Source organism: Larimichthys crocea, chromosome XVI, assembly GCF_000972845.2.
Source record: "Larimichthys crocea isolate SSNF chromosome XVI, L_crocea_2.0, whole genome shotgun sequence".
NCBI lineage: Eukaryota > Metazoa > Chordata > Actinopteri > Sciaenidae > Larimichthys > Larimichthys crocea.
Window position 1 is genome coordinate 11,389,708 of NC_040026.1, and position 23,018 is coordinate 11,412,725.

At 43.2% G+C, this 23,018-nt stretch overlaps 1 protein-coding gene across 1 annotated transcript; it reads left to right on the plus strand.

The window, feature by feature from the left end:
- Positions 1-4,399: 4,399 nt before the first annotated feature.
- On the plus strand, positions 4,400-22,587 carry ubald1a (UBA-like domain containing 1a). The gene is made up of 3 exons (XM_019278545.2): positions 4,400-4,744; positions 5,413-5,472; positions 20,183-22,587. Exons 1-3 carry the CDS (start codon positions 4,637-4,639, stop codon positions 20,504-20,506), a joined length of 492 nt encoding a protein of 163 aa, XP_019134090.1. The 5' UTR covers positions 4,400-4,636; the 3' UTR covers positions 20,507-22,587.
- Positions 22,588-23,018: the final 431 nt, after the last annotated feature.

Genomic DNA, 23,018 nt, shown 5'->3' on the forward strand with positions numbered 1-23,018 from the left:
AAATGTCCCACTGATATGAACGTTGTCAGCTGGCATTATCCCACTGCTGGTGTAGAAAAAGCAACATAATCTAATTCTAATGTTTCAATATTTTTGTATTCACCAACATGTAACCAGTCACTGTTAGTGTTTCCACAGGTTCACCTTAAACAGTAAGCCACATTGCAGTATGTATGCAGTGAATGGCAGTGGCAGCGTGAATTATAAGGAAACACTGCCCCCCTGTGGATTAATTCTACATTGCAGCTACACTAGACTGCAGTATGGAGGTCCTAAAGGTGAGAAAGATGTCCTAAAACCTAAACAAAGCACTGATTGCTTTATGTAGGCATGCATCAAATCAGACCGCATGTCATATGTCGCCTGCATATGTCATAAATCAGTTTGACTAGTCTCATTAAAATCCAACCACTGCCATCAACCCTTCCTGTAATATCCTGTGTAGCCATGGAGTGTATATTACAACAGTAAAAATGTTATTGTGTGCTTAACTCGGTCACATACATGTAGAACATGTTTTTAATAAACTTCTGGGAACTTTGATGAACACAGTTAGCCGAAGGGTTAGAAAACCTCCCTTGTCTTAGTTCTTTGAGTGCAAATTTTCCTTCACCTTCTTTAAATGTCAAATCAAACTTTTCCATCATATTCTTCATACACTTTCACACTAATATATCTATATCTGCATATGAACGCAAAATATGTCAGCAAGGGACCAAGATTTTGGTACCTGAATTGACCAACGATGAGTGTGGTTTGGTTGCAGCGTTGGTCAAAATGCAACTTTGGAATGCATCAGCTGTTGTCTAACAACGATTTAGCTTCTTATTAGCTTTGAAAAAAGGGTTTTTGCATTTCTATGCAGATATCTAACAGAAATACGTCTTTCTCAATGCTGGCATGTATCAAGTTATTGAGACTGCAGAGGAGGTCTTTGCCCGGATATCCGTTATCTATTTTTCTGAATATCCAGAAGCTCAGAGACATTGGCTGTTGTCCCCAGATTAACAAACAGTTTCATGCTGTTTGTACACTCCACTCCATACAGTATGCCTTGTCATGGACCCAGTGCCCTGGCTACCACAACCACTTTAGATACCGCTGCAACACCAGGAATCTGATTGAAAATACATTGATTTATGACCTTATAATCATTTTGTCATGTAGTCTACAATGGTCCCTTGTCTACACATGTGGGACACACAAAACTACCATTCCTTAAAGAAAGAATAGACCTGGTGTACGTCAAACATGGCAGACTGAAACAATTATGACCACTTAACAACTCATGTGGAAGGAGAAAGCCTTTGCAGAAGCAATTTTACAAGAGCTGCGGCCCACATGCATTAATGATGGCTCTTGCTCCTAAAGCCTGAGGATATGTCATACCCAGTATGCAGTGGTGCCAGGCCTCTCTCTTTCTTCCCAAACAGATTTAGTCTAACACATCTGCTAAGGTTACAAGATATTGGAGAACGGAGGCTGGCACCGAGAATGGATGAGTGGCATGATCGATGTCACAGCACTTGAAGAACGTGGATATATCAGGCCAGCTGTTACACCCCTGTCAAGGAGGCTTGATTTTTTTTAAAATGTCTCCAGGTTTGTTCAGGTTCTTGACAAAGGGGCTTGCTGGTGAGACAGGCAAATGTTTGGACAGCTGTTCTTATTGTTGCCAGGCTGTCCCACAGCAGGAACTAAGCACACATACAATATGGCTACAGTACATCTAATGGGTTGAAAGAGGTTCCTGAGGAGAATGGTTACTTTAGTATGCATTTCTTGATTAAAGCACTGTTAACCTTTGGAGGGATTTAACTCAGAAAAACCTAAAACGTAAACATATGCCAAAGTCATTTTATTTAATTCCTCTGGCTGCAAAACTATGAACCTCACAGCTATAATTTTAGGGACAGGAGGAGAACCAAGTCATGAACACAAGATTTTGCCACATTTTATCTGAGCTCTGCTTTAAAACTCTGGAATTAGTTGATTAAATAACAAAAAAAAACATTATATTAAAACAGAAGAAGGTAAGATACCTAATGGAATAGTCCAACACTTTGAAAAACATGCTCTTGCCAAGTGGGAAGATTAATTAAATTGTTCCTGTGTGGTGAATATGAGGCTATCACTAGCAGCTTAACTAAGTTAGCCATATTATACTCGGTAGTGCATAAATGTCACATCCTTTGATTTTACCAGATAATTTGTCCTGAGTTCATTACATCAGTCCACAGGCTGTTATAGGTAACCAAAAAACTGAGCCCTTGAATGATGGAAGTGCTAATTTTTTTTAGGTCACATTATAACATAAAAAAAACAACAACATTAAAATATGAGGTGAATGTAAAATTCTCTAGAATCATGCATACGACAACTTTAAAGTTAAACTAATATAGCAAAATTGACTATGTAGTGGCAATCCAAACAACCAAAAAAGGCCACTTGTCAGTGCGTTGTGGTGCCAAAAAATCAGGTCTTTCATAAAGTATACATTTAATGTTTAATTTATGTAGATAAAAAACAAACCACAAAAGTCTGGGTGTACTGAATGAATTAATGAATGAATGAAATCTAATAAAAACCGCAATGATGGGACAAAAACCTTTACGCACGTACACACGGTTGCAAAACTTTGTGGCTTCCCCAATTCTTGATTCCCCCACCTGTCCACCCGTGACTCCCCTATCTATGCTATACCTGGATCCTGTGATTACCTTCCCATGTGATCAGCTGTGCAGGTGGTATCACAACAATAACATACACAACCTACCACACACACACTAGCACATATGAAAATTGGCTACAACAGACTAGGAAAGTTAACTAGATGTTTGCACACCAAATAGATAACTGCACTCAGAAACTGTAAGTTATAATAAATGTATCCTGTTTTTTTAGTATCATGCTAAAAAAAGAGAAACCCAGTAAATGAAACATGGAGATAAAAGAGTTGTCTATTGGTTCAGTGTGTGCAGACATCACAATGCTCTTGGTTTAAGTTAAGTGACGGCATGGGCCAATAAATGACACATAGGGAGCTGTGAGCTGTGCACATCCACAAGGTCACACTAGAATATAAATATGCACTGGGAACCCTCTCAAGTGGTTGTGCAATATAAAAACATTATTATCATGGATGTCAGTAATCTGAACTTCACCCAGTGCTACGGCACACGTTGTTTTTCAGGTGCTTCCTCGCACCAGAGGGTGTCAGTATTTCCAATCTTTCCTCCACGCTCTCTCACAGCTGTAGTTGCTAAACATGCCATTGATAAAAGAATGTTTACAGTCTACAGTTACCCATAATGCCGAGCGGTCTGTGTGTGTGTTGATATCAGAGGGTTCGTTTTACACACAGCCTGCACTAAAACTGCTGCTTTAGTAGCCCAGATATTTCCTTTCCTGACCTTAATCCATCCACATGGGTACAAGCAGGGGATTTATTATTTGGCTTGAATGGCAAGAGTATTCTCAAACAGAAGAAACTGAGGAGGAGGTTCAAGAATTACATCATTTCAGTGCACTGCATTGTATTGTTTCATTGTCCTACATGTAGCACATTTGTAGTGACCGCTGCACCCCTTTTATCACACACTGACTGCCATTCAACACAATAAATGGCCCCATTTTGTTTAATGATTCATTATTATGTGCTCATTACTTTGAGGAATGTATAGTTACCGGGTAATTAAGTCGTTAATATAGCCATCTGGATGTTTAAAGCTTTATTATAACCCTATTTCCCTTCACATCTTATTGCTGTAGTGTCCTTGAGCAAGCCCACGTTTGCAACCCGTAGAAGCTCAGTGTTATTACAACAAAGGGGGAGAAATGGAGACGTAGTATCGCCGCAGTCCGCACTGGTGTGTGTGTGCACATGGGCTGCGGCACTGATGGTATACAAAACACAGACGACGTGGTTTGTGAGAAGAAGTGCGCAGAGCGTGCACGACGCTCGTGTGAATGTTGCACCCATGACTGTCGGCTGTCCCTAATTTAACTCCGAGCGATGTAATTGGCGATGGTGGATTTGTTTACCATATTTGGCAAGATAGTGACACAGCGCGCATGGGAATTGGACGAGAGCGGCCGTCATTCACAAAAAAGTCAGCCTTTTGCAGCTTTACAAACAAAGCGAGTGCTCACGGGAGTTGTAGTCCAAAACAAACCCGTTCTGAGATTACCCGAGTGGGGATTTAACCTCCTGCGCGGTGATTTTACGACCATATATGTGTCATGATTTAAAATGCGCTCACACAGATGGAGTGTTTGTTGTTTGTGGTTCACTAAAGTATCAAAACAAAGCCACGTCCGACGGTTAAAGACACGCCGATACAAGACCCTCCGCTTGCAGCATACAAATCCCACCGGCGGTACTCTCCTCTGATTGGCTGCGCCCTCCCGTCAATCACGCGAGGCTCCTTCCACTACCGCTCCTACAGTAAATATTTGTGTTTGCTCAACCGGCTGTAATGGTGGACGACTGAGGAAGAGAAAACGGAATACAACTAGAGTGAAGAAAAGAGAGAGAGTGGGGAAGAAGAAGAAGAAGTAGAAGAAAAAAAACGACGGTCGAAAGTCTGTTTCAGAGCCAGTCGCCGCGAGTAGGACACGGGGGCTTTCGTCGAAAATGGATGAACTCAAACATCAAGTCATGATTAACCAGTTCGTCCTGACGGCGGGTTGTGCGGCAGACCAGGCGAAGCAGCTTTTGCAAGCGGCACATTGGCAGTTTGAGGTAAAAAAACAAAACAAAAAAACAATAAAAATAAAATACAGCTTTTGAACGTTAAAGTCGGTTAGTTAACGTTAGTCACACGGCTAACCGACCGTTAGTTTGAACGCTCGCCCTCAGCTCAGTCTGCCTTCGTCCACTTTTTTTCTTTGAGCCTCTTGAAATTGAAAAACAAAACAAAGCCTTACTGTTTTGTTTTTTTTAGTTGTTACGCTGCTGCGTGTGTGTGTGTCCGTTTAATGTGGCCCACTTTGAAACCAAACACAACTTTTCTTCTTTTTTATTTTAAAGTGCCTTCAACCCGACTAAATCTGTAAAGGGGGGGAATGAATACACAGCTAGCACATCCAATTAGACTTTACTCTAGATTAAATACTATAATCCGACACATGACCGCAGTGTACAGGCGAGGCCAGCGACTGCTATTACGCAATAAAGATGACCGCCGTGTGTTGTATCGACTGGCCTACTGAAGAGTAGTTTTAATTGTTTAGTCTGCGGTGAGCTTAGTATGCATGCAGCTTGTACATTTGTACCTCGCCGCAGGCTCCGTTGTATTGTTTTGGGTTTATTATCCAAGCACACAAATGAGTTATTTGTAAGTGTCTTCCTGTGAAAAAAAAAAATCTCATTCATTTTCTGTGTTTTTGTTTCTGTTTTTATTATTCTAGACTGCCCTCAGTGCCTTTTTTCAAGAAACAAATATTCCATATGGCCATCATCATCAAATGGTGAGTGCAAAAACAAGAGGGTGGTGATCATGTTATACTTTTTTTTTTTATTATACTGTTTATTTATCTGCTTATTTATCTCTTAACAATCATAATTTCATCCTGCTGTTACACCTTTTCGTGTGTGTTGTTTTGGAGGCGGAGGAGGAGGAGGAGGGGGGTGATAAACATCACCTTATAGGCCGAGAGAGATGATGTTGTACTAACAATAACAAAGCACATGTCGGCCATGTTGTGAGCTTCCAGAAATAAACACACAGGCAGGCAGGCAGGCATGCAGCCGCAGCAGCCACACTCAGAGAGACAGAGGCTGTGTTTGTGTATGTGTGTGTGTGTGTGTGTGTGTGTGTGTGTTTGTTATGTATGGCAGAAAGAGCGAGCGGGGTAAGATGAATGTAGATATGTGAAACGCCTCATTTTTCATTGCATTAGTTGAGGTGCATAGTGACAGGAAGGAAGCCCCCCCCCACACACACACCTCCTCAGTTACTGGGTAAGACAGATAAAAAGTCTGTTTCCAGGAAGAGGACAGCTGCCTCTCACAAATAGACCCTCGTGCAGTTGCGTTTGCTTCAGGGTAATTCGGCTGTTTTCCCTCACCGCCTTGCTGTTTCCCACCCCTCCCCTCGCCGACACGATACACATCGGTGACTTTTAGGGGCAGACAAATCAGAGCAGGGTAAAACTGGAAGGCGTTAGGGCTATAGGAGACTCTGCACATGCACACACAGGGGGTTGAACATTATGAAACACCAGCAGTATTTGGGCTTTTAGCAGCAGCAGCAGCAGCAGCAGCCTAGTTTGGCAGCATACGAGCCTTTGTTTGCAGCTGCATGCATGGCAGCATCCAGCAACAGCTGCCCTCTGGAAGAGCTTGACGTGGTCGTGGGGGGGGCATTTTGCACGAAACTGTCCAAAACCGTTTTTAAGCTCGCACTGTAATCACATATTGCTAAATCATTGCATTTCTAGACGAAAGGGGGGGAAAGAGGATTTGTTTTTTTTTATTACAGTGTGTGTGTGGACGTTTATAGCCTCTGAGTATTGCCAGTCAGCATAGAAACACTGCACACTACTGAGCCGAATCATATTCATCGCAGCTTTATTGTAAGAAACGAAAGCTGGTGCTCCTTTATCATCTGATGAGTAAATAAGAGCATCTCAGTCTCTCTATTTAGATCATGAAATGTCTCACTTTAATTTAGAGAGTAAACAATCTGCCAAGAGCTGTCCCGTCCCGTCTGCCAAACGGGGCTGAGCTTGATTGCTGCAGACACGTATAATGAAAGTCAGGATGCGGAGCACCTACGTGCGCTTGCTGTGTTTATTGTTACAGCCATGTTCTTGCGTAATCACAAGTTCACGTCCCCTTTTTGTTGCGTACGCATGTCTCCCGTTTGTGCTCGACGTACTTTACATGCATCTGTATTTGGTGCATGCACAGCGTGGGTGTTTGTGCTTGCGTGAGTCACAACAGTGCTACAGTAGGGCATCGTGTCCAACCTTCCTGCAGCTTATCAGTCCACAGCGTTCATCGGTGTACAAATCTAATCCACTTTGCTCTCACTCTTAACTCTCTGTCCATCTCTCTCTCTCTCTCCCCCTTCAGTTTAGAGTAAGCACGAGCGACATTAAGTTACATTTCTGTTGCGCGCGTGCTGTTGCGTCTGTGTTTTGTGTTACAACACAAACTGAACTCATCCTTGAGATTGCTATTTTGGCTAGAAGCCTCGCCCCAGTCCCGTAGGCCTCAACAGATAGCCCAGAAGACGTGCCGTTCTTGGCAGCACGGCCGATTGGGACGTCATGTAGGTCACTTAGTTTATGGATGCAGCTCATTGAGCTGCTACATGCCATTGTTTTTAGAGGCACCCCGAAACAATGTATGTGCAAAATCACTTTTCCCATCTAAATATGGCACCATGGGAGAGAAACTAACTTGGATACAAAAGCGCTGTTGTTAAATGAATCCAATTTTAATCTGCACAGTTTGTCTGGTGAGGATTTGTAGCAGTCGGTAGGGTGGCATTCAAGCTGCAAGCCACGTCAAGTCTGATTTTTATTACATGCGCTTAGCTAATGCATCATTTGTGCATTGTTTGTGAGAGGTTTATCACCTGTATCAAGTGTCAAATAATGAGACGAGTTAGCTTGCCCATCAGTGCAGTCTTTTATAACGCTGTGAATAGTGAAGGGTTTAGCTAAAGCTCCCTGTCTTTAGTCATTATTATTTCCCTTTACTCGCGATCCCAGGCTCAGGAGAGTGCCTGCGCTTTGGCACATGATGTAAAAGAGCTACAATCTCTGCACAGGCACGCATTAAAGTCTCTGTTTGTTGTTTGTCTGCTTGTGTCTATGTAAAGTCTGTTGCAGCGAGAGCCGTGCAGCGACATGATGGATCTTGAACAGATTGTCCATTTGTCTCCATGTGTTTAAAGCTTACATCTATGTTTCCATGATGGACACCCAGGCCCGAAGCTTAAATCCAACCACTCCCCAGTCTGCTCCCAGTTTTCTCCTCTACATACACACACACACACACACACTTGCCTTTACAAACACTGCCACCGCAACACATTCCTACAGGATGCAACACTCACACGGCCCAAAATGGACCCTTTCACAGCAGAGGGGGCCTGTATAACTAAAAAACACAGCGCCCTGTCTCTTCTTTAGTTTATACACTCTCTCCCTCCCTCCCCTCACCAGCTCTGTCTCTTTCTGTTTACAGATGCAGAACGCTCTAGAATTCAATTTGCCGTTTATGTTTCCTGTTAGAGAACTTTATAATCATACCCTGTCCTCATCAGTTTCTTTTAACATCATTCTCAAAGCAGTTTCCGTACCCAGAGCAGCACGCCGGCACGTTCGCTCACACTTGGACTCGTGTTTGCGTTGCTTCTGGCTGTTTGCAACCAATTCCTCTTTTTCAAATATTTTGCACATTTGTTTTTGTTTCATTTTAACACCAGCTTTCAAAAGCTCTTCCACACACACACACACACACACACACACACACACATATATATATATATCACCTCACTGCAGCATAATAATAATAATAGACAGAAAATCATTGGTGAGTTGTAAGTAGTGCAACCTAAAATGGTTTCTTGTGTGCACAAGAGATTTCCTGGCTAGCGGAGAGTTTCTTGCACACACGAGCAACTTTGGGAATTATGTTTTTAGTCATCATGGTTTTTAAAAAATCTGGTCTGGACAGTGTAACAGCTGTCTGTCTTCAAGTTGCTCACCAAGGAGAAACAATGACGCTCGACTGTTTGTTCTCGTCAAAATCAGTGTTTCCATGATTAATATCTCTCTCTCTCTCTCTCTCTCCGTGTGGGGCATGTACAACCACAATATCTCTCTCTCTCTCTCTCTCCGTGTGGGGCATGTACAACCACAATAAAACGAATGAATGAATGAATGAATACTCATGTGACCACATGAGGAGGAAGTAGCCCAGCTGGATGATTCCGCTCCCGTCTGGGAACATGTGACCCCCATCATGTGACTAAGCTGGGAAACGAACTAACAAAAGCCACAAAGCCTGCTTCACATGTGTGTAATCTCTGCCGGTGTCGCGGCTATTAAAACAAGCACGGCGAGGTCCTCGCGTAGCAGTAAAGTCAGAGCCATGGTGGGTGAAAAGCGTGTTGTGTTTAGTAGGTCAGGCTAATAAAAATAATCTCCTCAAGTAATATTTCACATTCTGCTTTTGGTCGTGAATCATATCTGCACTCATGCAGTGTGTCTACATTCTGTTCTCTCTCTCTGATTGGCTTTTATATGGAGGTGCACTCTCAAGACTGCTGTCCAGATTTCTGTGCATCTGGCATTTTAGCTAAATAAGCAGTAATCTTCAATTGTTCCTGATGCTGAACACAACACAGCCTGGTCTACACTGCAACCATGAACCCAAACAGCTCCATGTTTTCAATGAGCACTTCCTTTTATTGTGCTGTAATTGTTGTTGATTACTGACATCACGCACAAGCCGACTGAAAGTAGGATTTTATGAAGGGCAACGTTCAGCGGCGGCTTACCGGGCACAGTGACGTAGCAGAATAGTACAGGGCACTGCAGGGCTGTGATAAAAGTGGGCGTGAGGTTGTTTTAAAGGCTGTTTCCTGGCAATATAAACACCCAGTAAGAGAAAAGTGTGTGTGTGTGTGTGTGTGTGTGTGTGTGTCTTTCTTTGAGGGGGTGTTTCTGGTAACTACAAACATTTGGTTTTGGTGTCCGGGTGTGGCCTGAAAATGGATTTTTAGAAATCCTAACTTTTCTCATCCATGTACGATCTCATCTCAGTAGGATTTAAAGTGTGCGGTGTGCCCATGCAGAAGAGCAGAGGTATAATTACCTTCATAAATCACGACGTTACAACACGGACAACTGTCTGCTGCTATTTCTCGCTCTATCTGGGCCTCTAACCGTTTATCATCACGGTGCAGGAGATGGAAGAAGGCTGACTAAAGTATATAAAACATACTCGGATTGTTGCTTAAATGGCAGCGAAGAATCGATGAAAAACAAACAAGGAAGGAAGTGTTTGGCTAGAACTTAAGGTGAAATAGGCGAATGGCAAGGTTTTCTGGTGGAAGATACTAAAACACAGAGCTGCTTTGTGCCTCTGCTACAGAAGAAACTCGCTGCTTCGTGTCCAGATGCCGTTACTTACAGAAGTTTATTAAATGCAGAATCAGCTCGAATCCAGTTTATTTCCTCCCACTGTTTATGTATTTAAGTGCATGTGCGTGCACTATAATCCCCCCTGTGTGCATACAGCAACGTGTATCAGATTTCCAAGCTGATCATGTCTAGATCTGTTATGGTGTTTTAAAGGGTGTGAATGTATCTATGCCTGGAAATGTGTGTGTGTGCGTCTGTATTTGTACGTCGTACAGCCATGCCAAGCAGTTAGCCACATCTGAAGAGGCCTGGACTGCGCTTTGCATGTTCCAGCGTGTTGCCCTGCATGTTTCCAGGAGCACGACTTCCCAGAACCCTAACCACACACACAAAGGCGTGTGCGCAAATACACACACATACACACAGGAACTTTGGCTCAAGGGACTCTGGGAATGGGAATCCATGTGGGATAGCTGTGAGGACCAGATGTGTTTATGAGCAGTGGAGGTAGATTGGGTTTCACACTGATTTTGGGAGTCACTGAGTACACACACACACACACACACATATTGGGGTTAGGCCTGTGACTGAGGAAACACATGAAGCACATGGGACTCTGTTGCATAAAGAGAGTGTTGTCACATTCAGTCTCCCTGGTCTGTGTTTTTCAGGTTAGCTGCAGGGCTGCAGCCAGGCTCAGGTCAGCGGACTTCTCTGGAGTCCTGCTGTCATCTTCATTAGTCTTGTCACATTTACGACTCTTGACACATCACCAGTCCCCATTTGAACCTCCTGTCTTGTAGCTCCGCTCTCCTTTTCTTGAATTTGATCTGTACTTGCAGTGCAGTTCGCTTCAGAGACACCAAAGGGGCTCCAGTATTTTAAAAAATGTTGCAAAATCGCACTAATTTTGCAATGTGGAGTTGCAAAATCAAACAGAAACTGGCCAAACTAGGAGCTGCCAGCCTTAGATTTATGGTTAAGATGATTTAAGGCTTTGTTTAGTCTGTATGCATTCCCAGTTGTGAAATTTATTTCTTGGATGAAACGTTTACAACAACATCATCTGACATTTAGCCTTTTTGAGGCATCTCCTGAAACAACCAACCGAGCAGTCCATTTGTCTTCGCCAACAAAACAAAACATAATAGCGTTCAATGACTCAGATTGACACTAGAAGCTGACACTGATTTATAAAACGTGATATGGGTGGCATGCGAGGTGAAAGGAAAATCTGAATTTGATCTCCAGTGTATGCGTAGCCTTAAGAAAAATATCTCTTGGCAGGCTGAACCCGAGTGTTTGCATCGTAATCGTGTTTTGTTTTCCCTCACGGTGACCTTTAGCCTAGTAGTTTCTGTTGCCAGACTGTTACCAGTCGACAGGCCAAACTCCTTTTTCTAGATACGAGTGAGCCACTGAGCACCTATTGTTAGCCCGTCAGCCATTGTTGTGAGCAGCGCAGAACACATGCTCCACTCAGTCCCAGCACTCCTTTCTTTTGTCAGTTCATTGCTCCTGTATTTTTGTTTTGTTTTTCATGTTCGTTCTCCTTCCTATAATACGCAGTGTCAAAACACACACGAGCACGACCTGGCTAATGATCAACCGAGTGAGCACAAATCCAACCATGTCCCTCTGTGCACTGTATAATATTAACTCACACTCACTGGACGTGCACAGACTCAGGGGCTCAGCTGCTGGACAACTGGGAGGGTTTGTAGAGGAGTGCGGGGGTCACGGGTAAGGAGTAGAGGGGAGCTTGAAATGGTGAACTGTTCAGCAGCACCTGTCAAGCTACTTTATTTAGTTTGGGAAAGAAACTATCTAGTTGTGACATCCAGCCACTCCCATAAAACCGTGGGTATCATTTCCTGTTAGTGAGTTATGCGAGTGAATAATTTAGACACAGAAAAAGAATTCCTTGCCTGGTTTACTTGTGTAAATGAATGACAGGTGGATGACTGTTTTTAAATCTAGACATTAGGTGTCACTGAAATATGTAGGATTCTTTGTAGTTTTTGTAGGAGCATTATCAATTTAGCAACAAGTTGAGTTGACAACTGTTTTTCCTGTTGCAAATGGCCAAATCCTCTGTTGACGGTGAGTTTGCAGGCTTTAAAGACCAAAAACTACAATGAAATGATCTAAATTTAATGCCTCAAAGCGGCTCTAATGGATCCACAAGATAAAACTAAATGTAATGCAGCTCCTCTCAGTTTTATAAAGCTTTATGGTGAGTTTAGGCCCCCCCTTTTTTTTTTAAGCTTGCCGGCGGCAACTTAACCGTTTTGGTTCACTCTCACCATGTGAGAGTGGACATACAAGCATGTCATGTTTGGACATACAAGCTAATAATATGTCACTGTTGGTTTACCACTAGTTTCGGTTATCCCTAAGCAGCATCCGTTTCAGGTTTAATAATAATTAACATCACGTAATCAGTCATTACAGTCTTAGTTTCACCACATAACGACATGTTTCTTTACAGGGTATTTCCATTAATACAGACGACTGACTGCATGTCCATTCATGCAGACGAATGCAAAGCATTTTTTTTTTGTTCTAAAGAAATCAGTCTCTCAACTCTCATTTCTCAAGCATGCAAATAATCAGTTATTCTGCATTAAATTAGATATTTATATAACCTCTCTCTTCTCTGCTGTCCCCTCCATTCAGCCCTCATTTCCTCGCAGGGCACCAGCCACCATTACAGTGACTGCACAGCCACAGCAGACTGTGGTCGCATCTGTGTGTCTTTTGTACAATCCATAAATGGAAAAGTTTATTTCATGGCATCTTTCTTTGTGGTTTATTCGTACGCTGCCAGATCACAAATAAATAAGCCCTTTTGATGTGGACCCACACATTGCTTGTTTATTGGACAGCGCACTGGTAAACTGTCATCTGTTGAGGTTACATGTTTGGCGGGCCTGTTGTCAAAACATGGAAATCCAGTTCCCGTAACCTTAACAAAAACACGACAGACTCCTCTGCGCTCTTTGGCAGTAATTTGATATATTGAGGAGGCCTTTCATATCACCCGGAGGCCATGTTTGACCTCTGTGTATCTTGTTAATCTCGGCTCGGTCAACATTCAGATTACATTGTCTGCTCCGACATACTGTATTGCAGCACACTTCCAAAGTGGACAGAGACCTGCATTGTCTGTGTTGCCAGGTTCGAATGGCATTGTCCTCACATGCCCAAACAAACCGAACAAAAAGGAGCGAATGCTTCTGAACGCATATAAACTGCTGCAAACACGCGTGACGTAAATGCAACAAGGACCAGTCCAGACGTGATGCTAAGCATCCTCCCACACACCAGTTCAAAGAAGGACAGCCACCAGTTTTTATTCCCTCAACCTTCATTGACTTACATGTTGTCTTTCAGTATTTTACAGCTTTGCACCCCTGACCTGTCCATTAATAGTCCCCTACTACGTACTGTATCACAGTGGAACAGTTGGATTAAGGTTAAGCGTATTTTTGACTTTGTCCAGTGTTACGAGGTCACTTTCAGTGACATTGCTGGAAGACAACATCAACTTTGGCTAAAACACCCTCAGAGTTGAGGGTTAGAACGTGGCCTGTCATTGTGTAGCCAAGGAGAGGAATGCCATAACGTAAAACACGATGTGGAGCTGTGATACTTTTACACCATCACTATAGATTATTAAACAGCAGACAAATCCAAGTGTGTTTTTATTTTCACAATGCTGAACTGACGTTAGCTCGCAGCGAAATGTCTGCAAACAAGCAGAACTAAACTTTTAGACTCAGCACAGCAGCACACATGGCCGCAGGGGTTCAACAAATTACCAAATGAAAATTATGAAGCGTGCATGCCCGCTGGCTCGGCCTCTGCAGCCGAGCTATCAGCGCAGACACCCCGTCTCGTTTATGCAGTCGCACACCGCGTGTCATTTTGCCAGGCTTGCTGTCGTGAGGAAGATTTTCTGACTGTCGCACTGACCAGTCACAGTCATGCATGTGTGATTTGGAATAAAACCAAAACTCAGAAATCTAATTCGATCCCATGTTAAAAAACTAGCTCAAGTGTCATTTTATGCACATGTACATTCTAATGAACAGCAAGTTAAACGTTATAATCGTATCAAAAAATGTCATTGTAATAAGACGGCATGATGGAGACGTCAGGCTGCATGCTTCACCGTGATTCTCGCGTCTCACAGATCCTTCGGCACAGTTTGTTGTGAATGCTGACAAAGAGAGTGTGTGTGTGTGTGTGTGTGTGTGAACTGTACGCAACAAGACACAGACTGGTGAGGGAGAGGGGGAGTGGGAAGTGAGAGAAAGATAGACAAGAGGGAGAAAACACTTCACACACACACACACACACTTTCATAGCTTCGTATTAAAGCTCACAGCAGAGGGGATGATGGAAAATCAGAAGTTCAGTTTCCAGTTAATTTTCTGTATATATAAATGATATCATCCTTTGTCAGACATGTAATGTTTAGCTGCTTCTGTTTATGTTAACTTTCCAAAGCCAGCATTAGCTGGAACAACGGTAACTTCCTCAGCATTTATTCAATTTCACATTTTTGGTCTGTTTGTTTGCCTCAACCAAGTTAATGGAAACAAGCAGCTCACGTTTCATTTATTGCAAAAAGAATTTGGCTTAAATTCTTGCGGCAGTTGGACGGAAACATCCAGAGAGATTGAAAGGAGATGAATGAGACAGGAGTGTGTGTGTGTGTGTGTGTGTGTGTGTGGGTGTGTGTGTGTGCGTGTGTGTTGCCGGGTAGAAACACAGAGGTAAACGTTACACGGAGGAGGTCAGCTGGGGTCACGAGACGTAACCGGACCCTCTGCACAAATATGCAGGAGGATAGAAAGCTCCTCTTTTCAGCCTGGCACACACACACACTTGATATGTCTGAGGAATGTTGGTTGGTCAGACTGGAAATAACTCCAGCTCATCTCTGTTTGTGGACAAACACACACTCTCTCTCATACACACACACACACACACGTATGTACACAACAGGAGGAGTGTTTAAGGTTTGCGGAGCCTCACCGCAGGCCTGGGCCAGGCATGTTTAGAGTGGTCACTGCCCGTCAGCCATGCGTTCCTCATGACGAGCTCAGCAAACAGACTTGAAGAGAGGGTGGACAGGGCTGCGACCACAGAGCCAGTCCTGCCTCAGCCCCGTCCCGTCAACAAGGAGATCTCTGCTGGTTCCTCATAACAACCGTCGCCATGGCAACTCCTCTCCGTTGGCTCTGTTTTGAACACAAACTCGCTCTCGCTGTCTGTTATTCCCCCTGTCTCTCCATCTGTATATCTGGAATAAATGGCTAGACCTGCCTGCTTTAACACACTTTGTGTTTTATGTGCTGCTACACACACAAAAACACACACACACAGCCTGTTATAGTGAAGGTCCTCACCTCGATACAACAGTTTTAAACATCTGCTTGTGTTTCCAAACACAGTTTTGGCTCTCTCGACAGGCTCAGCATGACAGTAACTGCGCTGTTCTGAGTGGGAGTCGATTTCTTTTTCTTTTCTTTCTTTTTTTTTTTGATCCTGCTGGATTGTTAACTAGCTAACAAAGCCGTACAGACAGCCGTTTGTTTGGGTTAACTCAGCTGACGCTCCTCAAATTACGACTTGTAGTGTTTTGGAGAGGAGGCAGACAATTAACTGTCACAGTGACCTCGATTTGAAAACAAGTTTACCTCAACGGACCTCTCACGTTGTCCCCTGACACCGCTGAACTCACACGCGCCCACACAACGTACGTCAGTCGCACACAGTCTTTTGATTTCTTCTTTTCTTGCTCAGTTGCTGCATATTTAGCTAATGCACCACTTACAGACAGATAATTAACTGCTGATTGTCCATGTAAAGACAAACATTTGACACTTTTATATCAAGCGGAAACCAAGCCGATGCAAAGTGCCAAAACTGCAGTTCCTCGACAGGCCACTTGAGGCCGGGCTACAGAACGAGAATGATCTCCATAAGACCCCATATAACCCCCAAAACTTCCCAACAGAAATAAACATGTTCACAGCCTGGTACAAAAAACAGGTTTGGTCTCTATAGCTAATTTCTTTGTTCTGTAACTGTACTGAGGGTGAATTTCTATGGAACACACCTGTTCAAATAATATTAAGGCTTAAAGTTAACAGCGAAGCAGCTTTGATTGACAGCTGGGGGCCGTTACAGGTGGCTTGTTTGAACAACCGGTCGTCATTCTGCCTGCCTCAGCTCCACCAACGACCCATGTCTTAACTGGTTTTTATATTAATCAGGAGGCAGAGGAGGCAGGATTTTGAGCTTCAATACAGCTCTTCAGAAACTTGTGTGTGACGTCACGGATACATTTATAAAATGTATATTAAAAATGATCAGATATATAGGACCTAATGGTGGAAGAAAGAAGGGTCTGTTAAAACCTCTTTTTCCTCATCTTTCTCCAAGTCACTTTCATGTGTGGACAGCCTTTCATATTTCTAAAATCATTTTCTGTTTTTATCTCACTAAACAGTGTTGCATAGTTCCTGGTAAAAAGGAGAGGTGGAAATCATTTCGACACCACACAGAACAAATCCCCTTTTCTTCCCTTCTTCTCTCTGACATACTGTCCAGTTTCAATATTAAGTAATAAAACACCTGATATCAACTTGGCACACTAAGATGTGTGTAGTCCATAAATCTTTAGCTTACAGCTGATTGTCTTAACAGATGCATGTTGATCTTGTATTATGAGAAACTGTCTCACCAAACTTACAGCTGTACAAGTGTAATTTATTTATCCCAAATAAATATCTTTTTTCCCTCCCATCAAACATCCTGTTCCATGTCTGAGCTGCGCAGCGATGTGTGCGACACAACTGACCACATATTAACCGTCTTAATGTGCCCTGTCAGTTGTCCGACAGCCAATTGGATTTGAACCTCAGTCTGCTCGCAGCAACCCTTGCAGTATTTTTCTGTCCTTGCCTGAGTGTGGCGAGTGTTTATCTGCCTCTAGGCTGCTTAATACGCACAAAGGGAAAACGCACAGTAACCTGCTTCCTCAGTTTGCTGCACCGCAGTGACTGTTCTGATCTTCGTGTAGGAAACCACGATCTGTTACCTTCGGTGCTGTTTTCTCTTCCCATATTTGTTTTTCATTTGTTCAGAGCAGAAGATGTTGTGTTTCTTTGTTATTTATGCGGACCGTCAGTAAATCCACGCTGACAGATCTGGGTTCTGCTGAAGCTTTTATCACTGAGATGGAGTCTGATAAGCAGTCAGATCCACACTCAGACAGCCTGGCAGAGAAAAGACGGCTGCCGTGTCTTTGGACCAGGTCCTCTTCCTTGTGGGTCGATAACCGTCCCAAGGTCCCCTGCAAAGACAGACACACACACGAGCATGCATGCTGACGCTCGGAGGTATGTTGTGGGATTTTTTTGTGAGTGGAGGAGTGCAAAGGTGGGCAGTAGTGAGGCACTAACATGGTGTACAGCGTCATCCTCCCTTTCCCCATCTCTGTTTTGTCTTCTGTTAAATAAGAAGCAAAAGTATAGTCTGTTAGCTGACCTGCAGGTGTGTGTTTACCTGCTCACATGTGTTTTACAGATGAGTAAGTCGGATGCAAAGGTCTCAGCGGATGACCCGAAAGGTCACGCGTCAGCATTTCTGTCTCGAGGCAAAGACGCAGAAGGGCCTCGTCTGTTGTTCTCTACACAGACCCTCAGCTGATCATGAGGTTCAACAAATCCAACCAGTGGCTCGCTCGGCCAAGAACAGGAAGGATCACAGAGGTCACTTCAGCATTCCAGGGTGTCTTTTTACCGCAGGAAATAGCCTCAGAGACATGAGCCAGCGTTTCCTGTCAGAGTGCACACACGCACTCACCTTTCATAACAACGTGCCACTCTGAGAGCCTCTAACTCCCCGGCCCCCCGGCCCCAGACTGTACATTGGTGGGGCTAACCTGCAAGCCGCAGCACTTTTTAGGGGGCAAAGCGGTCCGATTACACCCCCAAGAGAGGAGCGGTGTTCCTGTCACCCTGTTGTTTTTCTGAGCTATCGTGCTAAGGCTGCGTGTCTCAATCTGAGCATCCTGGGTGACGAAGCCAAGGGAAGATTAGATACCACTGGTCAGCTTCAGTCCTGCTTGTCCGTAAGGGGAATGTTGTTTTCCAGCTCCCTCTCTTCAGCATGTTAACATTCTTCGTCCAATATTCATGTGTGACTGCAGCTGCTGTTCCCCATAGTTGATTCATGGAGACTATGACTCCCAATTCCAGAAAATTCAGCCCCCCTGATGAACAAACAACCAAGCATTTGACCTGAATCTGCAGAGAGTGTTGTCTGGACACAAAGAAAAAGTTTAGGAGATGATCAGGGCATAAACAAAGTTAAATATTTGATTTAATTTGATTCTAAGATCAGTTCAATCACAAGTAAATTACATTTCATATATTTCTAATCCTGGGAGTTGTCGTTCATGCTAATATATTAGTTATTTTGTCATGTAGGTACCTGCCCCTCTCAGCCTGGGCTCTTATTTTTAGACAACAAGCCTCTTGGCAAAACGTGGCTCCACCTCTGCTTCCCTATGGAATACAGCAGGTTGTTGTTTTCCTGGTCACAGACAGACGGGGGCACAGAGGAGGAAGCAGGCCTCGGAGCGGTGTGATGATGATGATGATGATGATGGTGACGAAGGCTCACTATTTCTGAGCAGCCAAACATGTTGTTCACATGGCGTGTTCGCCGCAAGGTGCTAGGTCCTGTGTTGTTTTTGGCACACGCGCGTATTGCGTGTCCTCGAGGTGAGCCACTACAGGAACTCCTGGCAGCAGAACAACAACAATGCTGCCACAAAGGAGGGTCGGAGCAGGTTAGAGCACAGGGAGATATATTAAGGCCAGATAATGTGTGTGTGTGTGGGTGTGTGTGTGTGTTCACAAAGCAAGATGAGCTGCTATTCTCAGTCTGACTAAGTTATCTAGTCTGTTAAATCAGATTGGACACCATATTACGGTTGAAACAGGAAGTGGATGTAAACAAAGGGCTGTAATGTCATCATCTGGACCCTCTGGGGAAGCAGAGTGCCTGGGATTCCCCTAACTTTCCCTGTGGTTATACAGAACGTTAGAGTTATACCCTCATCTAAACACTGCTGCAAACCGCCTTCTGAGATGTGAATAATGTACATCGCTGCAGTAATAATATTTGTCGGTGTATGCTCATATATCTTGGAAGACAACTGGCCAGTGTAGAGAACATAACCTGATTTATCCAGCACAGCAGTGTTGGGGTTTGTAATGAAAGTGTAAAACAGCAAAGCTGTAGAGAGGTTTTTCTTCTGAGAGTCAAGAATCATACTGGGAGAAATCCCGATAACCAGTTTGTCCACCAATGGTGGTTTCAATAAAACAGTAAGGTGCAGCTTCATTACAATTCTCCAAGTACTCCACAGTTAACTACAAATAACAATTACTTATTTTCTTGTTTTAAAACAATGAATTGTTGAATAAAATATCAGAAATACAGTTTCCCAGAGTCCAGTCAACCAGCACTCCAACTTCAGTGATTAAAGTCACTGTCATAGAGAACCAGGAAAAGTAGCCAGAATTTACATTTGAGAAGCTGAAAGCAGTGAATGTTTGGCATTTGTTCTTGAAAGAATTTCAGCTTTACAGGCCCAAAGTTACTAAACTTGTCATGTTGAGGAAAAGAGTGTACAAAAATACTCCTTTTTTATGTTTTATAAAATGTTATAAAGTAGTGAGAAATCTGAAATTTGTCCAGAGCTCAGGTTGACCTCTTTATGTTGCTCGTTTTGTCCTCAAACCCAAAGTTCAGTTTACGCTGAGAGAAACTGAAAATCATTGAGAAACAGGAACCAGCGTTTCCTGCACAGGAACCTCTATTCATAGATTTTCAAATTCTGACAATTATGTTTCTATTCGACTAATAGTTTCAGCAACAATGACATCACATTTGATTAAAAACTGAGCTTTCTCTATTTACAAGTTGTTTGTGTTTTCCTGTTATCTACATGCCTTAATTATTCTCTTTCCCGCCTCATCCTCAGATGTGTACCCCAGCCAACACACCAGCGACGCCCCCGAACTTCCCGGACGCGTTGACCATGTTCTCCAGGCTGAAGGCATCCGAGAGCTTCAACAGCGGCAGCGGCGGCAGCCCCATGTCCGCCTCCATGGCCACCTCACCCCCGCCCCCTCAGGTCGGCGGCTGGGGGGTCTCACCAAACGTACCTAATGTGCCGCAACCTCCACAGGGACTCTGGACTCAGGGGCAACCCCCAACGCAGCCTTGCCCCGCGTGGCCCACGGGCGTGAACCCGCACGCGGGGGCCGAGCAAAAGGCTAGCGTAGCGATGGAGGCTGAAAGATGAAGGGCAGCATGGGACTGAAAAAAAAAAAAGCCCCCCCTACCACACCGGAAAGGGCGGGAAACAGGGAGGGAGGCGGGGTGGGATTAATGCGGGGAGGGTGGGAGGTGATAACGGGGTAGAAATGGGTCTTTTTTTTCCAAAAGGATAAAAAGGATACGGAGAGAGACGCAAACCAAGAAAAACTCAACGTGGACAATTAAAGAAGAGGAGAAAAACCAATGCAAATATCAATACAAAAATAGAAAGAAAAAAAAAGATACGCACACACATAGTAATAAGAGAGCAACTGAAATCTTTGTTAGTTTTTCCTAAATAAATGCATAGATAAGAGAAATATTATTGAACTAAAAAAAAAAAAAGCAGAATTTTTTAAAAAATTGTCACGCCCAAGGATTCTACGTGATATTCAAGGACATTCAAGGCAGCAAACTTAATTTTCAGTTTTTGTTTAGTTTTTATTTTGTTTTTTTTTCCCTCCATTGTTTCCGCTGGTGTGTTGTTGTTTTTTTTTTGTTTTTTTTATCACCAGTGTTCTGTGTTTCTGTCTGTGCTGCATGAGGAGAGGGACTTGCAAATGCAGTGTTTGAGATTGACTCAAATATCAACACGCACTTGAGTGTGTGTGTATGTCTGTCTGTGTGTGTGTGTGTGTGTGAGTGTGTGGTCAGTTTGTAATCAAAAATGTATACACACACACATATATATATAAATATAAATATATTTCTATATATATATATTCACACACACACACACATGTGCACACACACACAAATACACACACATTAGCGTTTAGAGGAAACACCTCCATACTGTCATCCCCATCGTCAAAGGTGGGACTTTTCTTACCTCACCTGGTGGTCACCTGACTTCTTTCAGCCAATCAGGGATTCTTCTTAAAAACCAACCGATGCCACCGCCACAGGACACGTTTTTAAAGGTTTTTTCTTAAAGGCAGCAGCCACTCTGGTTTATGCTAACTTGATCCTTGCTGCGACGGCTTTTCCTGACAGTTTTAAACCTGGACTCAGACTACAACTGTCCACTGTATACCTTTTTTCTGAAGATTTGGGTTATTACAAGAAAAAAAAAAGAGAAATGGTTTAATATAATATTGTTTATAAATGCTAATTGTTCTGTTTTTGTTGAGAGGTTAAGGGAGGCGGCTTTGAAAAAAAATGGGTGGGATTTCAGGTTGATCTTTTTTTTTAGTTCGGGAAAAGAGTGAATCAAACGCAGCTAAAATGGCTACAGATTTGAAAAAACAAAAACAAAACCGAAACAACACACGACTACTCCATCTTTGTAAACAGAGTTGCCACTTTGCATGATGTGTTCATAACGTGTAACATCTTTTGTAGCAAACATACATGAGGTCGAGACGTGTTCATGGGCGGGGGTGGGGTGGTGGGTGTCCTTCCCAAAGCTAACAGAAATGCAACAGGTGAGCGTTTCTCCACTCGTCACATAGAAAGAGAAACAAAGAGAAGCAAATGGGCGCGGGGCAGCTTCGGGAAGCCCACCACAGGCTATTTGGGGACACTACAGACTACTTTCAGATATACAGTATATATGTACCCTCGGATACTGTACTACAGAGGGGTTTTTACAACATTTAGGTCTCTGGTCCATTGATACTGCTGAGAGACAGTTCAGGGATGACCCTGATATACGGCAATATTTTAAAACACAGGGTCTGCCCCTTTTTTAATTTCTCTTCTTTGGATTATTTTTTCATTGGATAAAAGAGAGTATGAAGAGATATTTTCAATAGCTTGAGGGTCTTTTTTTAAAGAAAAAAACAAAAGATGATTGGAAAAGTTCTGGATATAATAATGAATAAATAAGCAAGTTCTTTTTTTCTGATTTAGACTAAACTAATGTTTGAGTTCATCCTTTTCCATGCTTCATACTTTATTTGGTTAAATCAGAGCTTTTCTGGGTGGGCCTGTTCCTAAATGGTTTCTCATGTATGTTTCCCCACTTGTATGACTGTATGAGACCATTCCCACAATATTTGTGGACTACCTGATAATTAACTTATCATTTTTGTGAACCTAAATAAATATTGTATGTCAACCTAATGGGCTTGGTTTCCTGCAGTAAGTGAATGTGGCGTTTTTAAAAGTTGTCATTTGGCCTCCCGAGCAAGCCGTATAGTTTTGTAAGTGTGTGTTTGTGTGTGTGAACTAGAGACAACCAGAGCAGTGTGTTAAGTAAAGACGGCAGGAAGATGGATGCATCATAATCTCATGCTTGGCTACCTCTGAGCCAGGCGGATTTTAATACAGTCACCGAGCCAGACTACAAAGTCACAGACCTCTGTCTTTTTCTGCTTCTCTCTCTCTCTCTCTCTCTGGAACTAAGAAGTCTGTCTGATGTTTTGGAGCGAGGAAGGTCTGGAGATGAAAGCCAAAATGGAGAAAGAGGTTAGAAAAAGCTCTGTGACCAATCGCTGTTTTCACCCCCCCCCCTCTCCTTCAATCCATGGGTGTTTAGATGCAAACACAAACAC

What these genes read in the sequence shown, in the direction of transcription:
- ubald1a (XM_019278545.2), top strand. Translation starts at nt 4,637, where the DNA reads ATGGATGAACTCAAACATCAAGTCATGATTAACCAGTTCGTCCTGACG. An exon ending in CGGCACATTGGCAGTTTGAG is followed by an intron (nt 4,745 to 5,412) that starts GTAAAAAAACAA and finishes TTATTATTCTAG; the next exon opens with ACTGCCCTCAGTGCCTTTTT. An exon ending in ATGGCCATCATCATCAAATG is followed by an intron (nt 5,473 to 20,182) that starts GTGAGTGCAAAA and finishes CCTCATCCTCAG; the next exon opens with ATGTGTACCCCAGCCAACAC.